This window comes from Ranitomeya imitator, chromosome 3 (genome assembly GCF_032444005.1).
Source record: "Ranitomeya imitator isolate aRanImi1 chromosome 3, aRanImi1.pri, whole genome shotgun sequence".
Lineage (NCBI taxonomy): Eukaryota > Metazoa > Chordata > Amphibia > Anura > Dendrobatidae > Ranitomeya > Ranitomeya imitator.
The window spans coordinates 34271574-34296738 of NC_091284.1; the positions used below are offsets into that span (position 1 = coordinate 34271574).

General features: G+C 41.9%; 1 protein-coding gene across 1 annotated transcript; it reads right to left on the minus strand.

The window, feature by feature from the left end:
• Positions 1–2015: 2015 nt before the first annotated feature.
• On the minus strand, positions 2016–23734 carry LOC138672602 (protein c-ets-2-A-like). The gene is made up of 10 exons (XM_069760739.1): positions 23451–23734; positions 11954–12030; positions 9011–9140; positions 7609–7728; positions 6525–6725; positions 6235–6315; positions 5336–5569; positions 4968–5231; positions 4482–4600; positions 2016–3796 (listed from the first exon to the last, which is right to left on the minus strand). Exons 1-10 carry the CDS (start codon positions 23701–23703, stop codon positions 3581–3583), a joined length of 1695 nt encoding a protein of 564 aa, XP_069616840.1. The 5' UTR covers positions 23704–23734; the 3' UTR covers positions 2016–3580.
• Between the last annotated feature and the right edge of the window lie 1431 nt (positions 23735–25165).

Sequence of the window (25165 nt, forward strand, 5' to 3'; positions counted from 1 at the left end):
GTGAGGAAGCAAGTGCGATTGGGGTGACAACTCAGAGGACTGGAGTAGTTGTGATGTTGAAGTTGAGGTGGAGGAGAGTCTACTTGAACGAGCACTTGATATCCGTTCAAGCACCTGCTGTTTTTGTGCCTCATCTGGAATTTGTAGCGATGGTCGTAATAAAGGGATCATATCAGATTGTCCACGAAAAGAAGGAGACATCTTACTTTGGCTGGAAGATGGGCTTTCTTCTGCAGATTTTACTGTTGCTTTACCACCTACCCCACGGACACAACCTTTTTTTCCCCCTTTCCAACACGCCTATTCCCCAGCAGCAGGCCTTTAGCCACTCATTTTGGTTCTTAACAAATTGGCAACTCTGTATCTGTAGTTGTTGGCACAAAAAACGATGGATGAAAACCCAGCAGAGCTGAGCGGCCAAACTGTGGTACTAGGCCCAAAAGGATTTACTTGGTTAGATGCAGTAAAAATTTAGATACACAGGCGGTGTAGCTAGCTTCACAGGCGGGCTACTCAGATGACTACCAGACAATGCTACTAGCCCAAAAGGATTGGCTGAGCTAGATTACACCAAATGCTGTGACAAACACTTGCACAGCACTGGCACAGACCTGCCTGGCTAAAAAAGTGCTATGAACTGCTGTAACCTACCCTGAAAAGGGCTGATATTACAACTAGTCCCGACTCCCTAAACCTATCTCTCAGAAAATTCGCTCGCAAAAAAGACTCTGACTGTATAGCGCCCACAGCAGCAGCGTTGCCAGCTAACACTAAGCTGCAGCAGTGAGGAAATGGTGGCGATGGGGAAAATGGCTGGTTCTTATAGGGCAAGAAGTGACATGTGACATACACAGCCAATGACACATGCCCTTGCTTGTGTGCAGCACATGCACATTGCTGTGTATGTGCACTGCTGATAGGCTGAGAGACTGCACCGCCCCACTGTAAATGCGGGAAAGAAAAAAAAAAAAAAAAAAAGGAGATCGGCATTATTTCAGCACAGATCTATCCACCACCCACTATATACTGAAGCAGTCTAACACTGTTTAACATTGTTAATAATGTGCAAATCAAGTTAGGCTTTTGGTGTACGAACAGTTATCGAACAGAAACTCGAACAGCCGAATTTTAAGCAAATTGTTCGAGTTCGACGAACACCGCCCAAACCAGCTCGAATTTGAATTGGTGAACAGTTCGACTCGAACACCGCTCATCTCTCGTCTGTACACAGTGAATGCACCAGCAGAATAGTGAGTGCAGCTCTGGAGTATAATACAGGATGTAACTCAGGATCAGTAATGTAATGTATGTACACAGTGACTGCACCAGCAGAATAGTGAGTGCAGCTCTGGGGTATAATACAGGATGTAACTCAGGATCAGTAATGTAATGTATGTACACAGTGACTGCACCAGCAGAATAGTGAGTGCAGCTCTGGAGTATAATACAGGATGTAACTCAGGATCAGTAATGTATGTACACAGTGACTGCACCAGCAGAATAGTGAGTGCAGCTCTGGGGTATAATACAGGATGTAACTCAGGATCAGTAATGTAATGTATATACACAGTGACTGCACCAGCAGAATAGTGAGTGCAGCTCTGGAGTATAATACAGGATGTAACTCAGGATCAGTAATGTAATGTATGTACCCAGTGACTACACCAGCAGAATAGTGAGTGCAGCTCTGGGGTATAATACAGGATGTAACTCAGGATCAGTAATGTATGTATGTACACAGTGACTGCACCAGCAGAATAGTGAGTGCAGCTCTGGGGTATAATACAGGATGTAACTCAGGATCAGTAATGTATGTACACAGTAACTGCACCAGCAGAATAGTGAGTGCAGCTCTGGAGTATCATACTGGGTTGTCACTTTACATAGTAAAGTATAGATGAATTTGCACATAGTTAAGACCAAAATGTTGCTTGCTAGAACCATAGCCGTCAAATTTATTTTTTTATTAAAGCCCCCCCAGCCAAAAAAACAAAAAAAAAAAAAAAAAACAAAAGTTGCTTTTCCAAAAAAAAAAAAAAAGTTTATTTAGAATTCTGTCAAATTGCTTCTGCTCTAGTAACTTTATACAGAAATATATATAAGCTTTAGTTTACAAGGCACTTTAGATATAAAATACACCTTTCTTAAAAACAAAAAAGGGGGGGGGGAATACAATATTCAGTAAAATATTTTGCAGTAAAAATAGCTGCTACATTAAATTCCTCTACACCAATGAAAAGGCGGCAGGAACATTAAAAAAACACAGAATTCAAATAATGTAAAATCAGATGATGTCAAAACAACTAAAAGGAGCAAAAGCAATATATACAGTATACAAGAATGGGGAACACTACAGTAATAATGCAATTAATCTTAAATGGGTAAAATTGCAAAATGCTTGTAAAAAACAAACAAACCAAAAAGCGCAACTTTGCTATAAATTTTCCAGTCTTTTACGAGAACTGAATAATTTTTTTTATAGTTTACAACTTGTTGCTCATGTGAACGTCTATCAGCAGCAGCTGGTCTCTTCAGGCAAGAAGGGCAGTGCTTACAAGCTCTATGCGCTTACAAGCTGATTTTTTTTATAGAGCTTGTAAGCACTGCGCCAAAGAGCTTCAGTGCCTCCTCGGCTTGCATTATCGGAGAGTGTGGGCCACTTTTTTGCAACTTTTACAAACTGAGCATGTTCTCTACAATAAGTACGTACGGCCATTCTGCAAGCCGAAAAAAAACTTCCTGAGATTTGTAAGAAAGCAATGGCAAGACTAGCCTGTGGACCACTTGTTGTACTCTTATGTTACTATTGGAATGGCAAAAAAATAAAAATAAAAATGTGCAGTTTCACAAAGCTTATATAGTCAGGAGAGGGTTACAGGGAAATGAGGTGGGGGAATAATAATAATAATAAATGAGGAGGCGCATTCTATGTGCCATAAAAAAAATTATATCTGAAATAATAAAAAATATATATATACATCCCTTGTGGAACAAATAATTATGCAAATATTACAATCCACGATAAAATTATTTACATGCGCTTGAAATGGTATGAGAAAAATAAAAAATAAAAATATCACAACCACATATTAAAAACATAAGACTCATGGACTCAGGCAGCATGAAATAATAAAGTGCAGTCTGAGACGGATTAGCAATTTACAAAGATTTTTTTTTTTTAAAAAATGAGAAATTAAAAAATGAGATATGCTGTAATTGTCTCCTTAAATCTAGTTGACTGAAGAAGATTTGAGTCCGACTTTTTTCCCCCTCAGTGTTAAAACAGGATTTTAAACACAAAAAAAATAAAAGTTTATCATCTGGTGCAATGTTCTTCAGAGCTGGACCCCTTAAGTGTCATCTGTTGCACCAAGTCAAGAAAGTACAACACAAAAACCACTTCCTAGAAAGGTCTCGAAACGCGTTGCCCTTCAGACTCCTCCATAATTTCGGCCTTCTTCAAAACAGTCCAATAAGGACCAAAACATTCCAGGGTTCTGTCTTCTGTTCCCCACCCTTCCCGAAATCCCATTATATTCACAGTACAGTTATGTGCTTCAGGTGTAGCATCTTCCTGGATTCATTCATCAGTGTCAGGCTGGACGCCGAGCATAGCATGCAGTTCCTCCGCCGTGTACCCCAACAAATTGTGGAGGTCGCACACAAATCGGTACACATAACGTTTTCCTGACGTCTTGTGAATAATGTTCTTATCATAATAGTATCTCAGTCCTCTACTTAGCTTCTCGTAGTTCATTTTAGGTTTGTTTTTCCTTTTTCCCCAGCGACGAGCGACCTGAAAATAAAAATATATATACACGTTACTATGGATTTTTTAAAGAACAAAAAGACTAACTTTGATTTCTCGTAGTACCCGTTGCTTCTGAAATTACATATATTGATTGTGGCAGAATTCACATTCATAGTGTCAGAGAATCAGGGCTGTGGAGTCGGAGTTGTGGAGTCGGGAGTCCATTTTGGTTGAGTCAGAGTCATGGAAATTGAGGAGTCGGAGGTTTGGCTTAGACTCCACAGCCTTGGTCAGAATATTGGGCGATTTGTCCAAGATGAGATAATTGGATGGATGTCATTGATAGGAATAACTACAATAGGATATTTTTTTCTTCTCAGTCTAACTCCCCCCCACCCACCGACGAAATTAGGAATTAACCAGCCTATGAAAAGCTAAACATTAGTAGAGAGTTATTATACTACAGCAATAAGTCTACTGATCCAATATCTAAAATTGGACGATAATGGCAAAACTTACTTAATGCACTGTCTAAGTCCCAACCACCATTGATTTATTATAACTGCTTTATTTTGAGGCTTGAGAAAGACCAGATATGGCGGAAACATGGCCTTGACTTCCTTGACTTTATTGTGATATTATGGAATAAAGACCTAACTTTTTAAAGGACTATCCTCTAGCGACTTGGGATTCTTGGATGCGATTATGACAAAACTGACAGAAGACTAACCTCATCTGGGTCAGTGAGCTTGAATTCCCATCCGTCTCCGGTCCAGCTGATAAAGGGCTGACACGATTTGTCAGTCAATAATTCCAACAAGAACTGCCAAAGCTGAATTGGTCCACTCCCTATAAAATAAATAAGATTAAAAATTCAAACTTGTGTAAAAATAAGATGAAAGAACGCATTGTGTACACCACGCGTGAGCCTTCCATCAGAGGTTTATAAGTTGGGAAATTTCCTAATTTTGTGTCGGAAGGCTACCAGTCAACAAGGGATGCCAACAGTACACACTTTTGTTGGCCAATTGGAGACCTATGGATAAGTTGAGTAATTGGTCACGAGCTTTCCCAACAAATATAAAGCTCTGAAGGACAGGAAGGGTTGGAATAAGCAAAAATACGTGAGACTATAATTACTATTCGTACAAAGAATCAACTTTTCTTATTTGATCTTCTATCGTAAGTTTGTACAAAATATACTCCATTATCTTACCAGTGAAACCAGCTAGAATAGCGGCTGGGATAACTGGTTTTCCCTGTTCCACTGGATCGTTTCGGTCTTGAACATAGTCTTTAAAGGACATAGACGGTTTGTTTAAACATAGCGACTGGCTGGCGTCTTCCTCGAAACTTTCATAGGATGGAACGCGTTGCATGTCTACTAGGGAGGACTGGCTTGTCCATGACTGTAGCATCGAATCTGAGCCTTCAAAGCTTTCTGTGCCACTGTCTACAGAGTCCCTGTCCATGGATTTTACTAGAGATAATAAAAAAATATATATATTAATATATAATCAAAAAAAAAAAATGGGGTGGAAGTGACAAGATATATATGCAAATCTTATCTTTATGAATACTTACCAGAAGTTAGAGAGCTCAGCAGAACATTCATATTACTTTGACCATAGTCGTGGCTCAGAGAGGAGTAATTATTTCCCATGGATTTCATGCATGAATAGTTCTGAAACTCTTGCTTCACTGGTAAGAGACTTGGGACCTGAGTTACCCGAGTCACTGGACAAAGGTCGTTATACATTTCTGTTTTCGGGTAACCGTGCACTTGAGATACACAATGCAAAGGCTCCATATTGAATCCTAATCAAGACAAAATTATGATATACGTCAATAAAAAAAGTCAAATGAAAAGCACAATTCCATGAAGAAAAAAAAAGCGTAATAGGCTGAATTCTTGCTCTACCTCAATTTAGTTTGGAGAGATTGGGCTATAGCGGAGATCAATAAGATGACACTCGGACCATTGAAAGGGCTCAATAACGTGTACTGCTATGGTGCCATCAAACCTTCACTCAAAGATAAAATGAAGGGCAATGTCCAAATACCCAACTGATATCAATCTGGTGGAGCACAGGAGTCATTAGGTGTCAGTGAACCCTCCTCAAGCACAAATTTACGCAAGGTCATCCTGGTTGGGTTGTTCGATCAGCAAAAGTCCAGTTGTAAGGACCTTCTATTTGTGTCATCAATAGAAAAATAGCTATGGGCAGCCGCCTCAACATTAAAAACAGGTGACCATATATTCACTAATAATAAAATTTTAAAAGAATTGGATGGAAAGCCAGCTAGAAGTCTAGTTGACTGATTCATCTCTCCAACAGTGCTACTAACCAACAATCTGCGATTTTTGGCACGAGTCATTTGAGATTTTTACTTTTAGGTTATTTTTAATATATACATTTTACAAGAATAAAATGATTATTACTACAGTTTTTAAGATTCCAAGCACAAGGAACGTTACTTACTTAACGAGTCGTTGCTTATCCATTGGGAGCTGGTGTGGTGGCTGGAGCTGTCAATATATTGATCCTGAACCTTTTCTTGTTCTAAGAGTAAAAAAAAACAAAACATGATTTATAGACCCGGAGATTCCTATTCAAACCATTACATTATCCCAGCACATCTACACAGAATTGGATAGGCATCCACGAGTTAGAGATCTGCAATTAGAAAATGCTTTCCATAGCTCAGGAACATTTCCATGCCGTTCCCAGAAGACCCATCATTGCATTCATACATCTGGCCTGCTAATTACCTTTCATCATTTGTTCCAGATGCTCCCAGAGAATGTCACCAACAAAGTCCGGGGCCAGCTCTAAAAATCGTTCTTTTCCTAGGTTGCATAAATCTTGTCCGGTCATAATAAATTTCTGAAAATTCAAGTTTTCCAAGGAAAATTCAGTGACTGCCCATGAGAGCCACTGGCACACTTGAGTCTGATTCCACAACCACGGATCTAGACAGAAGAAGGAAGTACAAAACATTAAAGCGGGTGTCTAACTTGAAAAGAAAAAACACATTTTCAAATACCCAATTAGACAATTTTAAGGGTGGGTCTCCACTTGGGTAACTAGAGTAAGACTCTTCGTAGCCAGCATGACCAGTGATTACATACATAAGCTATTCATTATAAAAAGCTAAAGGTGTAATACTCCATTTCCCCTGCGGAGGCACTGCAGGGAAATTGAACACTTGTTGCCAGGTTCCCACACAGGTCAAGGTGATCGATGCGGATCCAGCAGCAAAACAAGTTATCAGATTACTAAGTAAATCTTAAAAAAATAAATAAAAATACTGGTTGCGTTAGGTGCTTCGTACTAATACTAAAATACTTAATATATTGCTCTATTGTCAATGGTTCTGTTAATAAAAGTTAATGTTTACAGATCTAGTCTGGTGAAATCGCACAAAGCGTGCTCTCTGAAAAATGTGAAGCGATGACTAAGAGTTGGGCAGAGAAGTCGAGGATCTGAAAATGTTTGGATGTTGTGCAACGGCAGCGTACATCATTCCTCTGGAAATTCCTGTGATGTTGTCCCCCCCCCCGTGACGTATGCAGGACCAGATACCAATGAGATCACTTGTCAAAAAGGAGCCCAAAATTGGAAATATTTGAGAAAGAAGGAGTAACATCAAGATTTAGGAGGAGAGTTGTGAACAAGTGTTGCCAATGTAGAGAATTAATTCTTAGAATGATATTAGGGCTGAAGGGGATTTTCCACAAGAAAAAAAATAATCTGATTAATAATGCCAGCTGTTGGTTGGGAGAGAACCGAATTATCAGAAAAGAGAGGGGGAAAAATAAACAAGTTAAAAATGTCCTTTTGATTGCTACTTACTGTTGGGAATACAGAGCCGCCGCTGTTCCTTTGTAAACCCGTTGAAGGTTGCCTTCAATGCCTGACTCATTACGGCCTTGCTGCATGGGGTCAAGAGAGGCAATTCGCAGCTTCCGGAATCTGAAAGTAGTATTAATATTTTCTGTAAGATCGAGAGCCAAGATCTTAAGTCAGCCATACACACACACAGGAGAAAGAGCTGCCTGTCCACAGGTCAGTCTCCAAACTAGAAAAAGACTAGAACGACCCTTCAGTGTCCGATTCAGTGCTCCATAGCAGCTGGACCACGTCATAGTTCACTTCTATGCCGACAATCTTTAGCCAGCCACTCTTTTCCCCTACGTTGTCTTAAGGGTCTCGTAAGCAGAACAGGCATCTAGGATGCAAGCCTAAAGTTTGCTGACGGAGAAGTGAACAGTGCCCTGGTCCGGCCGCTACGGAGAACCAGAGTAGATGTCGAACTATGGTAGTATTAATTTTTTTGCTCCTCTCCACCTGATACAGAATTACTTGGGTCAACTGAAAAATATTTAGAATTGAGAGGTCCTCAGTGGTTGATACCTTTTAATGGCTAACTGAAAAGATGGTAAGAAATTGCAAGCTTTCGAGACTACACAGGTCAACCACTGAGGACTCTCAATTCTAAATATTTTTCTACCTACTGGCTAACACGGTACCAAGATATATATCTTACTTGGGTCAACAGCTTTCATGGCTCATCATCTTAAAAAAAAAAAAAATATATATAGATTGGAAGAAGAAATTACATCTCCTGGGGGAGTCTGAAAGCCCCATAGAACTTAGATGGGGTTTTTAGCCACAGAAGATACATCCCACAAACATTTAAAGAGGTTGTGTTCTACTTTATCATTGAAGACCTATCCCTAAGATTGTCGTCGAGGATGCCGGGTGTTGGACCCTGAACATTCAGCTGTTCTAGGTCGGCGGCCTGAACTGCTCAATAGGAGGAAGATGTGCAGCACCCTGCCGCATCCACCATCAGAAGATGGAGCAGCTCCAGCCACCAACACCAGAACACCAGACCCCGACCGATCAGACATTGATGACCGATTCTAAGGATAGGTCAACAATGATAAAGTAGTGGACAATCTCGTTAAAGCTGCACAGAGTACAGGCCCTAATTTACCACTTTGGGAGAGGGACAAAAATAAAAAAAAAAACGTATATATATTTTTTTATCAGCCCCTTATAGGAATCAATCTGAGCCCCTGTATCTATCAAAAAGGACCATATGTTGCATGGGATGTTCCAGTCTTGGATAGTTCGAGGGCGTTTTGGAGAGTTGTTGTTCCATCTAGATTGAACATTGGTTTCCCAATGGAGCATAGCAGCAACTGTTTCTCTAAGAAAAATGCAACATAATATAAGGGGAAAGGTTTACATGTCTTATCATGAGATAAGGAGTCCAAGCCTGTAGGCACGGCCTGCTCTTCTTCGTAAGCATCGTACACGGAGTACAATCCAGTGAATATTGATGCCGACAGGTTTACGTTGTCAAATGCCAGCTGCCGCTGTGAACAGGCAAAAAGAAGGATCTTAATACAGGGGACTTACAAGTGCAAAGATGAAAACATAAAATGATAATCTATGACTTTACTGTACATCTTCCATACAGCTCAGGAGATCAGGATTGAGGGTAATCAGCAGAAATAGAACTGGAACAGAGGTGGCATGATATGGACAGTACATGGACCACATAGAATTAAGTGGCTCTTATTCTGAACAATACATTTCCTAGAAGTTCACAATTTTGATGGTCTTTTTTGTAAAAAAAACAAACACTCTGGTCAGATAGGGTCTGCAAGTAGAAAACGGAATATGTAATATGCCTTGGTTGCACACTTTTAAGCTCTTGGTATTCTGCATTTTAAAGTTGACCGTACCCATTAGACAAAGTGAAATGTGGACCATCTCATGTGTTGGAGGGGAGGGGAATCTATTGACTATGGCAAGGCATACTACTGCAAGTTTTTTTTTTTTTGAAGGGGGGGGGGGGGGAGGGAGATAAAGATCAGACAGTTGGATGTTGACTGGTTGATAAGTCTTCTCTGGGGGGAGATTACTTGCTCCCAGAGGTGTCTGGTAGCAGCTTAACTTCCTTCTTCCATCAGGAACACAAGCATGATTAGCCAAGTGGACATGTGTATCAGGGTCAGGAAAGTTATATGGCCAGCCAGCTACAGACTGAGGCTGAAATTCGGCACTGGCATGTGAAATCACACAGGCCCATGTTGTCCCCATCCCCATGAACCAGATGCGATATATTACTAATATTACCCTGGAGGGAGGAAAGGAAGATTGTCTACAAGACCAATAATTCTAATGATACCCGTGGCCTGCTAGGGTAAGTGACGGAGTCAGCAAGTTTGTGCTCCATCACAACTCTTAACAGTATGGGTGTCTTGAGAATACGGATTCTGTTAACGTAGCAGACAAGGCGGCCCATGACCAGACAGGCCCTTCTGGCATTTGCCAGAATTGCCAGATGGCCAGTCCAGCCCTGTGGCCAGCCATGGACATTCGAAAACCGGGAGTAGAGTGGATATAAAAGAACAATATGTAAAAAGGAGGAGATGTAGTAACACTACCAGGAACACTTGTTGACATGTGAGATACATATACTGGCAGCCATATTGGTAATCACAAAAATTCCTTCTTAAAACATGGATGTTAAGTATCCTTTAAAATCGGAAATATAAAAAAAAAAAAAAAGTTTAAATAAAGCCTATAACCAGATTATTCCCATGCACCAGGGACACAATGTGGTCACAGAACTCTGTCATTAAACAGAGAGATTTCGAGCTGGCAGTAATCGGCGCACTAATAAGCAGTGTCTTGTATAAAAATAATACGGCACACGGCGCGCCTCCCGTACTTATAATTATGTCCTCCTGACAACCGCTCGGCAGGAACCGGCTCTGTGTCACCTGAGCATGCATTCCTATGCTCCCACACTTCACACGAACAAGGCTCTATTCATTACAGCTACACGAGCGCTAAAAATAAAAACCTTTTAATCACATTATTATAGTCATTAGCTGCAGAGGAGAAGATGGAACACGCCTAGAGAAATCTGCTGCGTAGTCAACAATCAGGAGAGGGCGAGAGGCGCGTGAGACCGGCTGGACCACGTCTTCACGCTTGTTAACAAAAGAGGATTCCCAGAGTAGTTAAGCTTTCTCCGACTGACTTATCGATTTCAGTGGCAGTGGTGTAATTGCCTCATCTGCTCTGCGGAGGCGCTGCAGGGAAACTCAACACTTCCTACAGATGATTGCTGCTGGTTCTAACAACCATGTTGCCCTCAAGATAAAACAATTCTATGTAAACCTCGATAGGACTCAGTTTTCTTTAAAAAAAAAAGAAAAATCTTTAATTTTAACATATGATTGAAAGATACCAAAGCCTTAAAATGGCGATCAGGTTTATAAAAACCCATTAGGGCAGTCAACCCAATACATTATTCAGAGGAAAGCAACAATGGAGAGCGCCTCATTCTCTGAAGGACCTAGTCTTCTATTGATTTGCGTAATGCTTAATTTCCCCAGTGGTGGCGCTGCCGGGAAACAAAACACTTTTACTGTACATTACTGCTAATTAAAGGGTGATGGGGGAGGATTCTCCAAAAAAAGAAGACATCCTTTGCAGTGAGCTTATAGGAAAAAAATTGCAAAAAAAAATTCTGTATTTCTCCGATTATTGCTTGTCAAAAAAGGAAAACTGCAAAATGTTCACTCTGATCAACCTTTTAAAAATAAAAAAAAATTATAATATATATTATTAGTTTTTATTGCATTTTTGAAAAAAAAAAAAATTTGTGTATGCCTCAAACAGGTTGGGCTGCAGGAGACGTGACTCATACCTTGCAGTGTAAGAACTGGGTGGGGATGACTACTATACTGTGTGCAAATATGCGGCCTGTGGAACAGATAAGACCAGCCCCACCTGAGGGGACATAGTCAAATGGTGGCCTGAAATTCCGGAATTTAGCAAACAAATACCAGACCACACAAAGCCCTTTGTGTGACGTGAAATACTAAACAGCGAATATGACCTGCAAGACGGCATTTAGTCACATGCGGCCTCAGCAGGCGACTATTGAGGTTTTTTCTTTTTTTTTTTTTTAAAGATGGGTTAGGCCCATAAAAATGCAGTTTCAGAACTATTCTCTCATTTTTTTTGGTGTTACAGAAACTTGGTAAAATAGGCATACAACTTGGTAAATAGGCATACAACTTGGTAAATAGGTTTCAGGCCTAAATTTAACTTCAAAGAAACATTTTTTTCCCCATCGTATGCCGAAACTGACCAGAATGGACCTTACCTTCAGTATTCCCCGATGCATGTTGTAAACTGGCGCCACCTGATCCATGTTTCGGATTTCAAACTCAGTCATCGGATCTGTAGATGAAGAGAAAACACACTGTAAAATTTGTTTTTTTGTGTTTATTTTTTTTTCCTTCCCATTTTGTCTTACCACTATGGAGTCTGCCAACCTAAACTGCATTTATTAGAAAGCAGAAAAGAAAAAAAAAGGAAAGTGCACTGGAGGTGACAGCTGTGAGCGCAGGGCAGGCGCTGACATGACTCACTCTATTCCAAGGGAGACTAAGGCGCCCGAGGTGTTGAGATTGATGTCACACATAGGGAGGGACCCGGCGAAAATCTCACCCCTTCTACACAAACCACCACCGGCTGGGTTTCATTCACATTTCTTCTGGACAATGGGAGGATTTTTCTTAAAAACAGGTTTTTTTTGTTTTGTTTCAATTAAATACACAAAATAAAAAAAAAGTCTAAACTTTCATTGGAGTAACGTACATGTTTCGATAATATGCCAACGCAAAATTGGATCCCTACGCACCTCACTTTTTGGATTAGATGATCGACTCGCCTTTACCCCATAAACACCAAGAGTGGCTCAACAGCTGATGCAAAACTACAGCCCCCCATCATTAACCCGACAGCCTGTGGTTTGAAGTTTTAGTTTTTGCGTCACATTTTGTAGACAGACGTCCTTTGAACTATTGGCAGGTTCCGATAATATGCCAACGCAAAATTGGATCCCTACGCACCTCACTTTTTGGATTAGGTGATCGACTCGCCTTTACCCCATATTTCCACCCCTATTGTGTTGACTAGAAAAGGGGGTTCATTCATTCTTTCAGGAATACAAGTAGCCCCTTTAAAAGCCAGAGGGATCACTCCAGGGATATAGGTCCCCTCATATGTAAATGAAGATTTACCTAGAAGTCATGGCTGATATTTTGCATCTCCTACAAGCACATATCTATCTATCTATCTATCTATCTATCTCCTGTGCTTCTTTACGTAGCCAACGACTGATTACGTATTTCGGAAGTGTGTTCCCCTGGCGATAGAGGAAGTACATGACTGTGGTTTCTAAATGGACACTAGAACAGAAGAACCGATGCAGGCATAAAACCCAAAATCGATTTTTATTATTTATTTTTAAATTTAATTTGTTATTCGTCACCATCAGAACCTCATCTAGTGCAAATTCAGCTCTGCTGCATGTGAATGCATAGAGCTATAAGAAACGAATCCTTCCAATCGTGTCAGCTCTGAACAGAGAAGCAGTGGAAGACAACACAGGCCTCACGTGCCAGGAAAGCATGTTACTGGCCAGATGACACATGTATGGCGGCTGCCTAGCAACAAACTCATTCAGAATCTCAGGATTCTATTAACCATTCCGAGGGCCGGCCCCACTGTATGGCGGAAAAGCTCTACTTACAGTAATGGGATTAGGCTGGACTGAGCGAGACGCCATCATCCGCACATCCAGAGGGAAGGAGAAGTATGCTTAGATAGGTTTTAGATTAGATTTTATACACTCTACTATTGGATCCACTCTTAAAATTTATCAAAAAGCTCAAGAGCCTTTTCCCCCCCCCAAAAAAAAATTTGGGAGTCTAGAAGCCCCTCAAGGAATAAATGAAACCGGTACCAGCATCAAAATGTCCCACCCTATGTGAAAATGCTGTAAACACTTAAAGGGTTATTCCCAAAACATGGATAGGGGGATAAATTACTGATTAAAGGGATTCTGACAGCTGGGTGGTCCCACAATCCCGGCTCTACAGACACCCGCCATGTACGTAGCAGAGGCAGGAATGGATATACTATTAGAGTAACCTCTGCACAGGGATCTTAGGGGTAAGAGCCTTCCCCTCCCCTCATTCCTCCTAAAGAACAGATGGAACTGTAAATTATGGGGAGCTATCGGTCTGTAAAGGGCCCATATACTGTTATTGCACAAGGGCCCTTTTTTGCCCATGTCCGCCAGTGAATAGAGTTGCACATGCTTGACCTCAGCTCCATTCATTGACTATGGGACTGCTGGAATCTTGTTCATGATTATTGGGTTTCCAAGCAGTCAGACCCCGAGTGATTACCAGGTTTTCCCCACCCATTGGATTGAGGATAAGTTCATATAGTCATATATATTTTTTATACACTTTAAAGTGCTACTACACCTAAATGTTGTCATCTGTAGATCAAATTGGGACTTAAAAAAAAAAAAAAAAAAATTTAAGCCTAGCTGAAGGGGCTGTAGAGGTCAGTGCACCCCAACATATACTAAAGCTTGCGCCAGAAAGTGGTGTAAACTATAGTGCAAATTTATATTAGTTTTTTTTCTGGCAATTTAGTAAAATCGGGCGCATCTTCCATCACCATGCCTTTCATCGAGAGAAACATTTAATAACAAATCGGTGCATTTTACATCTCCCACTTAGGTGCATACAAAAATACAGATCCAAAAAGAAAGTGCGCCCCATAAACAGTGATGTAATGTGACCCGGCAGGGGGCGATTTACACAACAGAGCCCCGAGACTGAACCTGGCACCTTTGTGTACACAGGCCAGACAGCAGGATCATTTCACAACATGTGATCCACACAGATTACCTGCAACACCTCGCCCCATTCATGATCTCAGATTTACAATGAGCACCAGTGCTACAGGGCAGGGCCGCCACCATTGTGAATGGTAGTCAGCAGGTCACAGGCGGACCCGCTTCATTCATCACATGGCACCCAGCCAAAAGCCTCTGAGATACAATTGAGGAAAAAAAAAAAAATTGCTGACCCAGCTTCTTCAAAAACATTAGTCAGCCTAGGGCTTTAACTGGATAAGTGGTGCAATATGGAAAATAAAGGAGAAAAACAAAAAACCACACACACCAAGTCAGGACATCTAGCAGCTTCTTAGCCTTTGAGCACAAAGCAAGGTCCTGTGCCCGGGGCCTGTGTGGACTCCCCAAGTGTTCAGTTCCACGTGCTGCGCTATGGTACCTGTGGTGAGACACAGTATTTTCTTTGTGTGCGTTGTTGGCCCCAAGGGCAAATAGATTTCTCAAAAATATAATTGACGACTCTCTACCAGTAGGTCAGCTTCCCAGGGTCAATTGGCCCGCTTTTTTTTTTAATTATTTTAAAGCAATCATATCTTTATTTTTGTAAGATTATTGAAGTTTTGTCCAAAACCTAATAGAAAAAAAAAATGTGTATATATATATATATATATATATATATATATATATATATATATATATATATATATATATATATATTTTTTTTTTTTTAATCACACAAAAAAATAAATCTGCATGGAGTTGGTATGTTCTCCCTGTGTTTGGGGGGGGTCTCATCATACCATCGAAAGACATACCAACAGGGTATTTAGATTGTGAGCGCCAATGGGGACAGCGATTGCATCTATACAATATGATGGCGCTACCTAAGAAGGTAAAATACCGTAAATAGATTCAGAAAAAACACTTCAAATAGAAGAAGAAGGCGCCTTCACTATTCTCTATGATTCGCGGCCTTGAACGTTCTAATTTCTGATGCAAACTAGAAGTTTCCATTGTGGTTCCACATCTTCACCCAAAGAGCTAAAAAAAAAAAAAAAAGTTTTTCTTGTGGTATTTATTTACAACTCATGAGTTAATCCGGAAACACAGAAGAACCTGCAACATTTTTGTTTTCTTCACACCAAAAGTAAAAAAAAATAAAATAAAAAAATATAATGCACTACACGAGAATTAGAATAAAAAAAAACCAAAAAACAGAACCTCGAATTCATGTAGCCTATAGAATTTCAAATGCATCAGTAATGTTATAAAAAAAATAAAAAAAGAAGTACAGCAAAGGCCTTTGAAACTCTCTCCCCCTTGAAATTAATTTGTCTGGTGACTTCAATGTAAAAGCCAGGCCTGCACTTTAAACACTGGGGGCGGGTTGGCCACATCAAAGCCCACATCTGCAGCTACGAAATTAGATTCTTTTGTCTTTAAAACTACAAAGACTTTGCTATCAAAGTGCAGAACTGAATGTATACAGACAGTATATACCGTATATATATAAATAAAAAGAAGAACAGAAGAGCAGCCCTCCCCTGTCCTCATTCTCCATGACAATGTGACAAATGAGAAAATATCCTCTTTTCGGAAATTAGTCATATTACAAGAGGAGGGGGAGGTTATGTACACAGCAACCAAAACTGAAAGTTCACCTGAAACCCCCCACCCAAATAAAAAAAAGGGGGCTTTGAATTGAAGAAGTGTTGTGGAAACAGTCTGCAGTTTCTATGAACTTTTTTTTTTTTTTTTACTATTTCTATAGTAGGGTCAAGGAGGCAAATGACAACAATCCATGTGCGAGACACGTGTAGAGACATTACTTCTATACCTTCTTAGTTTAGATCCCTCCCAACGTTCTAAAAAATTAATTTAAAGAAAAAAAAAAAAGTAATGATTGGATAGTTACCTATAAGTACAATCGATTATCAACGTTGATATCAAACATAATCGTATCCGACCCCGGAGTCCAAGAAGTCACTTAGAATCTATTAGCTCCCCCGCCCCCTCTTCAAAGGCAAGTTATGATCCTAGCCCCATGATATGAGACTTAGAAATATATATTTTTATTTTTTTAATTCAATTTCAATTCAAAGAAGCTTTTATTGGCAGGAGCAACTAAACATTAATCCTGCCAAATAAGGAGACTGTGGGGATAATGGGTGGGAACTATTGCTGGGGCTAAGGAAGTCCATGGCATATCATGGCTGTCCTTCTTGGAGTATAGTATTTAAAAAAAAAAAAAAATAATTATATATATATATATATATATATATATATATATATATATATATATATATACATACATTCGAATACAATTTTTGAATTTATTTTTACCCCCTTTTGGCTTTTCCAATGCAAAAAAAGGTATATATTGTATCCAAACAACTGTCCACCAGATAAGACTGCTCATGGGGCATGTGCCAACTCCCGGAGCTTATCATCATCTCCAGCTACATTAGTGGCTGAATATTCATCACCATCTAACCGGCAATCATGTAGTAGCCATAAGTAATGACTAATCCATTCATAGTAAAATAAAATACTAATTTAATAAACCGTGTAGGCGTGAGAGGAATTTTTACAAACAGGTAGAACAAGGTGAGTAGATCACTGAGGGCTGACAACACTAAACCCGGTGTAACAGGCCAGATTATACCCCCAGGCCAGACTATACCCGGGGTTAAAGTGGCCTAGGCTAGATTATACCCCGGGTATACTTTGGCCTAGGCCAAACTATACCCCGGGGTATAAAATAGCCTAGGCCAAAGTATACCCCTCCAGGCCAGATTATACCCCCCAGGGTAAGCTGAGGGAAAGCTGCTCATTATTCTAGGTAACAGCTCCCCCTCCCATCGGGCACTGCTCCTTTTCAAGCTCCTCCACCTCTGGTGACGCCAGGGATCTCCCTTTCTAAGCCCCACCCCCTCCCTATAGTCACATGTGACATGAAATCTTCAGCCCTGCTCGGGCCAGCTCGTTGTCTTGGCGCCTTGGATATGCTTGGAAAAGGGCTTTGTATACCTAGGGGGCACTGACGAGCACTGAGGGGTGGGTGGGGAACCCCTTTACTGGTTGCTATGGGATATAGCATGATCACTCTATCCTAGCAACACCTTGGATACGCTTGGAAAAGGGGTTTATCTATCTTGGGGGCACCATTGCAGCACTGCGGGTGGGTGGGGAAACCTTTTACTGGTTGCTATGGGATTTTACATGACCAATTTATCCTAGCAACGCCTTGTATACGCTTGGAAAAGGGGTTAATCTACCTTGGGGGCACTCTCGCAGCACTTAAGGATAGGTGGTTAACCCCTTAGGTGGTTGCTATGGGATTTTACATGACCACTTTATCCTAGCAACGGCTTGTATACGCTTGGAAAAGGGGTTTATCTACCTTGGGGGCACCCTTGCAGCACTGCGGGTGGGTGGGGAAACCTTTTACTGGTTGCTATGGGATTTTACATGATCACTCTATCCTAGCAACGCCTTGAATACGCTTGAAAAAGGGGTTAATCTACCTTGGGGGCACTCTCGCAGCACTTAAGGATAGGTGGTTAACCCCTTAGGTGGTTGCTATGGGATTTTACATGACCACTTTATCCTAGCAACGGCTTGTATACGCTTGGAAAAGGGGTTTATCTACCTTGGGGGCACCCTTGCAGCACTGCGGGTGGGTGGGGAAACCTTTTACTGGTTGCTATGGGATTTTACATGATCACTCTATCCTAGCAACGCCTTGAATACGCTTGAAAAAGGGGTTTATCTACCTTGGGGGCACTCTCGCAGCACTTAAGGATAGGTGGTTAACCCCTTAGGTGGTTGCTATGGGATTTTACATGACCACTTTATCCTAGCAACGGCTTGTATACGCTTGGAAAAGGGGTTTATCTACCTTGGGGGCACCCTTGCAGCACTGCGGGTGGGTGGGGAAACCTTTTACTGGTTGCTATGGGATTTTACATGATCACTCTATCCTAGCAACGCCTTGAATACGCTTGAAAAAGGGGTTTATCTACCTTGGGGGCACTCTCGCAGCACTTAAGGATAGGTGGTTAACCCCTTAGGTGGTTGCTATGGGATTTTACATGACCACTTTATCCTAGCAACGGCTTGTATACGCTTGGAAAAGGGGTTTATCTACCTTGGGGGCACCCTTGCAGCACTGTGGGGAAGCCGGGGAACCCTTTTACTGAGGAAGGAAACAGCACAAAAATTCAAAAGCTGACTTAGGCCATAGTATACCCCCGGGGGATAAACTTTATACCAGGGGGTATAAAATAGTTTTTATAGTATTTCTCTAGGCCATAATGTTATCACTTCACTGTTTTTCTCACCCTATTGCTTATTTGTTGAAAAGTGTGCAGATCTGAACTGACAGTAGATGGCGCTGTCCTGTCAGTGCATAGTTAATGATAACTTGTTTTGTATGTTCTCTATGACACCTCTCTGCTCTCTATGACACCAAATCTTTTCCAATTTTGACAACCATGGAAGATCAATTGTATGACCAGCTTTTGAGATTCTACACTGCAACAGAACAAAGGTACCCTCAGTATACCTACGATCTACCTCCTGAGAAACGTGCAAATGCCAAGTCCCAGTTTAGACAAACAGCAAAGCCATATCGAACCCAAGGAGGAATTGTTTATCATAGGGAAAAGGAGGTTCTTACTAAAAGTCGACTGCCAAATATCCTGAAGGCCTGTCATGACAACCCAATATCTGGGGGCCATTTTGGCAGAGATAAAACTTTAGCCAAAATCTCTGACCGGTTTTACTGGAAGGGAATGAAAAATGACGTTCACCAGTATGTGAAAGCCTGTCAAAAATGTTTTGTTATAAATCCCAAAATCACAAAGGAAGCTCCACCACTCAACAGTATATCAGTGCCTGGAAAAGTATGGAGCTTAGTTGGGATTGATATGATTGGCCCTCTTCAGGAAACATCAAATGGCAACAAATATATAGTTGCTGCCACTGATCATTTCTCCAAATGGACTGAAGCAACAGCTGTCCCAGATAAGAGTGCCAAGTCAGTGGCAAATTTTTTGTACTCCGTTATCTGTCGCCTTGGCTGTATGGAGACTCTGATTAGCGACCAGGGACGAGAGTTTGTAAACTCGATCATTGACAACCTGATGGAACATTTTCAAACAGATCACCGTATTTCATCTGCATACCACCCACAAACAAATGGCCAGCGGGAACGTGATAATCGGACACTTAAAGAAGCTCTTAGTAAGCTTGTCAATGACCAAGGAAACAACTGGGATCAATTCATCCCTGGTGTTCTGTTTGCCTATCACACATCTGTGCATGCTTCAACCAAGGTTACTCCATTTGAGGTCATGTATGGACGGAAGGCCAAGCTTCCCATGGACCTTAATCCCTCAAAAGATGATACGGTGGATCCCATGCCCATTTCAGATCATGCCACCCCTGATGTGCTAAATACACTGTCAAGCATTCTTAAAAAGCTGCACTCAGACGTCAGTACCAACATCCACTCTGCTCAAGAACACCAGAAGTGTGCCTTTGATCGCCGACACAAAAGTAACAAAGAAATCACTGCTGGTACCATAGTTTATATCAAGAATCAGCGCCGTATTCAACGCATAGGTTCAAAGATGGAACCACGCTGGATTGGACCTTATTTAGTTGTGGAATCCTTGACCAAGGGACGAGTAAAACTTAAGAACAACAAAACTGGCAAGATATTAAGCAACACATACCACACCAGCAACCTAAAGATTTACCAGGATAAAGAGGCTTCTCCACCATCCGATGATGATTATTCCAGTGACTCTGCCACACAGAAAAATAAGCAAACTAAGGCTTTCAACCTACTACCAAGTTCAAGAAGGAAGTATCTTAGCACCACTCTTGGCCTTACGTTTAGTAAGGTTGTATACTGTGGATGCAGACGAGACCTTGAACAACCACGGCGTACATATAAAACCAAAGGTGATGGAAACTGCTTCTTCCGGGCCATCAGCTACATCTTGACAGGAACAGAGGACAACCATTCCCTTCTCAGAGATAAAGTCATCCACCATATGAAAACTGACTTGACAAAAAAACTACAGGACTACTTGAACCAAAATGTGAATGAATATGTGAACATCTCTGGAATCTCTCGTGATGGAGTCTGGGCAACTGATGCAGAGATCATGACCACGGCGAATCTGTTGAGTTGCGACATAATAATCTACACAAACGTCGGTGACTCCATGGATTGGTTGACATATCCTGCAAGCTTCAATCTGCAGTCAACAACTGAACATGCACTGTATCTTGAAAATAAGCACGATCATTTCAATGTTGTTATCAGTGTTTAGCTTTAAACATTAATTTGGTAGCAAGGACATGCTAGACTAAATGTCATAATACACAGAATGACTGTTGGGCGATTTGTTGCCCCAGATAATTGCATTGCATGATAAGTGACTTATAGCTAATGAGAAATTATTGCCCCCCCTCCCAAAAGTTTTGTATAGTGGGAGGTACTCTTTAAGAATTGTCAGTTTGGTTTCTCAATAAAATGTTGAAGCATTAAGTAATTCTTGTGTATATCACTCAATGCAAATGATTTCATTGGGGTATAATATGAGCTGAGAGGTATAAATTGGGCTAGGCAACTTTAACCCCAGATTAGTTACATAATCTGGCCTGGAGGGGTATAGTTTTTTTTCCAAGCGTATACAAGGCGTTGCTAGGATAAATTGGTCATGTAAAATCCCATAGCAACCAGTAAAAGGGTTCCCCGGCTTCCCCACAGTGCTGCAAGGGTGCCCCCAAGGTAGATAAACCCCTTTTCCAAGCGTATACAAGCCGTTGCTAGGATAAAGTGGTCATGTAAAATCCCATAGCAACCACCTAAGGGGTTAACCACCTATCCTTAAGTGCTGCGAGAGTGCCCCCAAGGTAGATAAACCCCTTTTTCAAGCGTATTCAAGGCGTTGCTAGGATAGAGTGATCATGTAAAATCCCATAGCAACCAGTAAAAGGTTTCCCCACCCACCCGCAGTGCTGCAAGGGTGCCCCCAAGGTAGATAAACCCCTTTTCCAAGCGTATACAAGCCGTTGCTAGGATAAAGTGGTCATGTAAAATCCCATAGCAACCACCTAAGGGGTTAACCACCTATCCTTAAGTGCTGCGAGAGTGCCCCCAAGGTAGATTAACCCCTTTTTCAAGCGTATTCAAGGCGTTGCTAGGATAGAGTGATCATGTAAAATCCCATAGCAACCAGTAAAAGGTTTCCCCACCCACCCGCAGTGCTGCAAGGGTGCCCCCAAGGTAGATAAACCCCTTTTCCAAGCGTATACAAGCCGTTGCTAGGATAAAGTGGTCATGTAAAATCCCATAGCAACCACCTAAGGGGTTAACCACCTATCCTTAAGTGCTGCGAGAGTGCCCCCAAGGTAGATTAACCCCTTTTTCAAGCGTATTCAAGGCGTTGCTAGGATAGAGTGATCATGTAAAATCCCATAGCAACCAGTAAAAGGTTTCCCCACCCACCCGCAGTGCTGCAAGGGTGCCCCCAAGGTAGATAAACCCCTTTTCCAAGCGTATACAAGCCGTTGCTAGGATAAAGTGGTCATGTAAAATCCCATAGCAACCACCTAAGGGGTTAACCACCTATCCTTAAGTGCTGCGAGAGTGCCCCCAAGGTAGATTAACCCCTTTTCCAAGCGTATACAAGGCGTTGCTAGGATAAATTGGTCATGTAAAATCCCATAGCAACCAGTAAAAGGTTTCCCCACCCACCCGCAGTGCTGCAATGGGGCCCCCAAGATAGATAAACCCCTTTTCCAAGCGTATCCAAGGTGTTGCTAGGATAGAGTGATCATGCTATATCCCATAGCAACCAGTAAAGGGGTTCCCCACCCACCCCTCAGTGCTCGTCAGTGCCCCCTAGGTATACAAAGCCCTTTTCCAAGCATATCCAAGGCGCCAAGACAACGAGCTGGCCCGAGCAGGGCTGAAGATTTCATGTCACATGTGACTATAGGGAGGGGGTGGGGCTTAGAAAGGGAGATCCCTGGCGTCACCAGAGGTGGAGGAGCTTGAAAAGGAGCAGTGCCCGATGGGAGGGGGAGCTGTGACCTAGAAGAATGAGCAGCTTTCCCTCAGCTTACCCTGGGGGGTATAATCTGGCCTGGAGGGGTATACTTTGGCCTAGGCTATTTTACACCCCGGGGTATAGTTTGGCCTAGGCCATTTTATGCCCGGGTATAGTTTGGCCTAGGCCAGTTTATACCCCGGGGTATACTCTGGCCTAGGCCAAATTATACCCGGGGTTAATCTGGGACGGGGTTACTTTGGCCTGTTACACCGGTACAATTATACTACATTATGGAGTGAATGCTGGATCTAAAAAAAAAAAAAAAAGGGCATTTTAAAAAAATTGACACCTATTAAAGTGAAGACATAATAGAGCAGGAGAGACTCAACTGTCCATGAGTGACGTGAAAAAAAAAAAAAATTATATATATATATATATTTTTTTTTTTAACACACACACCCCAAACAAAAACTATGTAACCTATACATATGTAAGAATTGCAATTTTTATTCCCAGCCTTCATGTAAGCATGAGCAAGGCAAAAAATTAACAAGGCAAAAAAAAAAAAAGGTAGATTACACACACACCCCAAAAAAGTACACCCGCCACCACTGTAGTGACACAGCAGGGTCACAAAATAACTTAAAATGGAAAAGTACCCAAGTGATTTCAGGCCACCACCACTAACATATGATGTAATACAAGGAGAGTTATTACACAACTCTACAAACAGTTTTAGTTCCCCCACCTAAATAATGAGGGGTTACCTTGGTCCATCAAGAAGAGCTGATACTTTACTATAAACCAGCCATAGACAACAACAAACAACATCCTGGACCACAACTAGATGCAATGTATCTTCTTACCTGAACAAATCCACAGTGGTAACAGAGAGTTTATAGTCCACAGAGTGCAGGAACCAGGGGAGGACAATATCCCAGGGGACCCCAGAGAAGGAGGAGACCCTCCGAGTGTGTGTGCTTCTAGCTCTAGCGCTGCTGTATGTGGCTGTACTGGGGGAAGTCCAGCTCTAGGCACAGGCAGTGAGGAGGATGAGGAGGAGCATTGTTCTCTGTGCACACCCTCCTCTCTGGGAGAGATCACACACTCCTCATTCATGGCCTCCCTCCTTCCCTGCTGTCCACCAGGTGTGAAGACTCCTAGGGCAGCAGCCCAGCTTCCCAGGACCCTCTGCTCCTGTTATTCCAGGCAGAGAGCCATCTCCTTATCACCTGGGACAGCAGGAGAGCTCCCACTGCTGCCCAGGGCTTGTGTACATGATTTGTACACTTCAGATATTGGTTTTGCTTCTCTTTTTTTTCTGTCATGATGAGGTTGTGTTCACAGTTGGTGTTTTTGTGTCTTTTTGGTCTCAATTATGAAAAAACTAGATGGTGGCCCGATTCTAACGCATCGGGTATTCTAGAATATGCATGTCCCCGTAGTATATTGCCCAACCACGTAGTATATGGCCCAGCCACGTAGTATGTTGCCCATCGACGTAGTATATTGGCCAGTCACGTAGTATATTGCACAGCGACGTAGTATATTGCCCAGCCACATAGTATATTGCACAGCGACATAGTATATTGCCCAGTGACATAGTATACTGCCCAGCCATGTAGTATATTGCCCAGCCACGTAGTATATTGCCCAGCGACGTAGTATATTGCCCAGCCACGTAGTATATTGCACAGCAATGTAGTATATTGCCCAGCCACGTAGTATATTGCCCAGCCACATAGTATATTGCACAGCGACGTAGTATATTGCCCAGTCACGTAGTATATTGCCCAGCCACGTAGTATATTGCCCAGTCACGTAGTATATTGCCCAGTCACGTAGTATATTGCACAGCGACGTAGTATATTGCCCAGCCACGTAGTATATTGCCCAGCCACATAGTATATTGCACAGCGACGTAGTATATTGCCCAGTGACGTAGTATATTGCCCAGCCACATAGTATATTGCCCAGTCACGTACTATATTGCCCAGTCACGTAGTATATTGCCCAGTCACGTAGTATATTGCCCAGCCACATAGTATATTGCCCAGCCACGTAGTATATTGCCCAGCCACGTAGTATATTGCCCAGCCACGTAGTATATTGCACAGCGACGTAGTATATTGCCCAGTCACGTAGTATATTGCCCAGCGACGTAGTATATTGCCCAGCCACGTAGTATATTGCCCAGTCACGTAGTATATTGCACAGTCACGTAGTATATTGCCCAGCCACATAGTATATTGCCCAGTCACGTAGTATATTGCCCAGTCACGTAGTATATTGCACAGCGACGTAGTATATTGCCCAGCCACGTAGTATATTGCCCAGCCACATAGTATATTGCACAGCGACGTAGTATATTGCCCAGTGACGTAGTATATTGCCCAGTCACGTACTATATTGCCCAGTCACGTAGTATATTGCCCAGCCACGTAGTATATTGCCCAGCCACGTAGTATATTGCCCAGCCACGTAGTATATTGCCCAGTGACGTAGTATATTGCACAGCGACGTAGTATATTGCCCAGTCATGTAGTATATTGCCCAGTCACATAGTATATTGCCCAGCCAC

Excerpts from the sequence above, each read along its gene's own strand:
- LOC138672602 (XM_069760739.1), bottom strand. The coding sequence starts at position 23,703 with ATGAATGAGGAGTGTGTGATCTCTCCCAGAGAGGAGGGTGTGCACAGA. Across the intron at positions 9,141-11,953 it reads TGCATCGGGGAATACTGAAG|CGGCAGCTGGCATTTGACAA; the intron begins GTAAGGTCCATT and ends GCCTGTTCACAG. Across the intron at positions 7,729-9,010 it reads CTTATCTCATGATAAGACAT|ATTCCGGAAGCTGCGAATTG; the intron begins GTAAACCTTTCC and ends TACTACTTTCAG.